Genomic DNA, 1,465 nt, shown 5'->3' on the forward strand with positions numbered 1-1,465 from the left:
AAAAAAAAAAAAAAAAAATTTGGTATAAGGTGTAAGGAAGAGATACAGTTTCAACATTCTACATATGGCTAGCCAGTTTTCCCAGCACCATTTATTAAATAGGGAATCCTTTCCCCCTCTCTTGTTTTTCTCAGGTTTGTCAGAGATCAGATGGTTGTAGATGTGTGGTGTTATTTCTGAGGGCCCTGTTCTGTTCCATTGGTCTATATATCTGTTTTGGTACCTTACCTTTCATCCCAGCACATTCAAACTGTCATTTGAAAGAATACCACTATTTCTTTCAGAATTTTTATGCAAAACAGACAGGAACCAGTGTCTGTAAAAGCGCCTGCCATTGAGAATATGAAGATGTAGAAGCCATTATTTTACTTGTCTTTTAAAAATGAAACCAGGAGTTGGCAGTTTATTTCTAAAGTCACTATATTATATAGGGAAGCAGGAAGATCTGTGTTGGGTAAATGTAACAGACTTTACTTTCTCCTATGTGCCTCTTTGCATTGGACTCGCCTGGGGCACTGCACACACTTAACTTACTTTAATTTTTTACAAATTTAATTTGCTCTGTATGTTTTCGTTACATTATATGGCTGTGAAAATGTTACAGCATGTAATATTTGGCTGTGCCATCTTGTGATGTAGTCTATCATTTTATAGGTTAGATTTGTAAAGTATATTCGTCTGAGTGTAGTAAGTAAAGTAATTTACTGTTTCTCTTTCTTTCAGTTGTATGTCCTTATTTTGCCCAAGACCTTTGGCCAAAGCAGGGCATAAATAATTATATCCAAAAAGTGATACTGAGATATAAAAAATGTGGACATGAAAATTTACAGCTAAGAAAATACTGTAAAAGCGTGGATGAGTGTAAGGTGCGTGAAGAATGTTACAATGGACTTAGCCAGTGTTTGACAACTGCCCAGAACAAAATATTTCAATGTGACAAATACATGAAAGTCTTTCATAAATTTTCAAATTCAGACAGACATAAGATAAAACATACTGGAAAGAAAGCTTTCAAGTGTAAAGAATGTGAAAAGTCATTTTGTGTGCTTTCACACTTAGCTCAACATGAAAGAATTCATACTGGAGAGAAACCCTACAAATGTAAAGAATGTGGGAAAGCCTACAATGAGGCCTCAAACCTTTCTACACATAAAAGAATTCATACTGGAAAAAAACCCTACAAATGTGAAGAGTGTGGAAAAGCATTTAACCGGCTCTCATATCTTACTACACATAAGATAATTGACACTGGAAAGAAACCCTACAAATGTGAGGAATGTGGCAAAGCTTTTAACCAGTCTGCAAACCTTACTACACATAAGAGAATTCATACTGGAAAGAAACCCTACAAATGTGAGGAATGTGGCAAAGCTTTTAACCAGTCTGCAAACCTTACTACACATAAGATAATTCATACTGGAGAGAAACCCTACAAATGTGAAGAATGTGGCAAAGCTTTTAGCAA

At 35.3% G+C, this 1,465-nt stretch overlaps 1 protein-coding gene across 1 annotated transcript in view; it reads left to right on the plus strand.

The window, feature by feature from the left end:
• Positions 1-723: 723 nt before the first annotated feature.
• LOC105526270 (zinc finger protein 492-like) overlaps positions 724-1,465 on the plus strand; it is a gene marked incomplete at its 5' end in the record, with an annotated part of 2,300 nt that continues 1,558 nt past the window's right edge. Inside the window, one exon of the mRNA XM_011962213.1 lies at positions 724-1,461. Coding sequence (XP_011817603.1) covers positions 724-1,461 — 738 coding nt within the window. The remainder of the gene's footprint in view (positions 1,462-1,465) is intronic.

This window comes from Colobus angolensis, unplaced genomic scaffold (assembly GCF_000951035.1).
Source record: "Colobus angolensis palliatus isolate OR3802 unplaced genomic scaffold, Cang.pa_1.0 Scaffold582, whole genome shotgun sequence".
NCBI lineage: Eukaryota > Metazoa > Chordata > Mammalia > Primates > Cercopithecidae > Colobus > Colobus angolensis.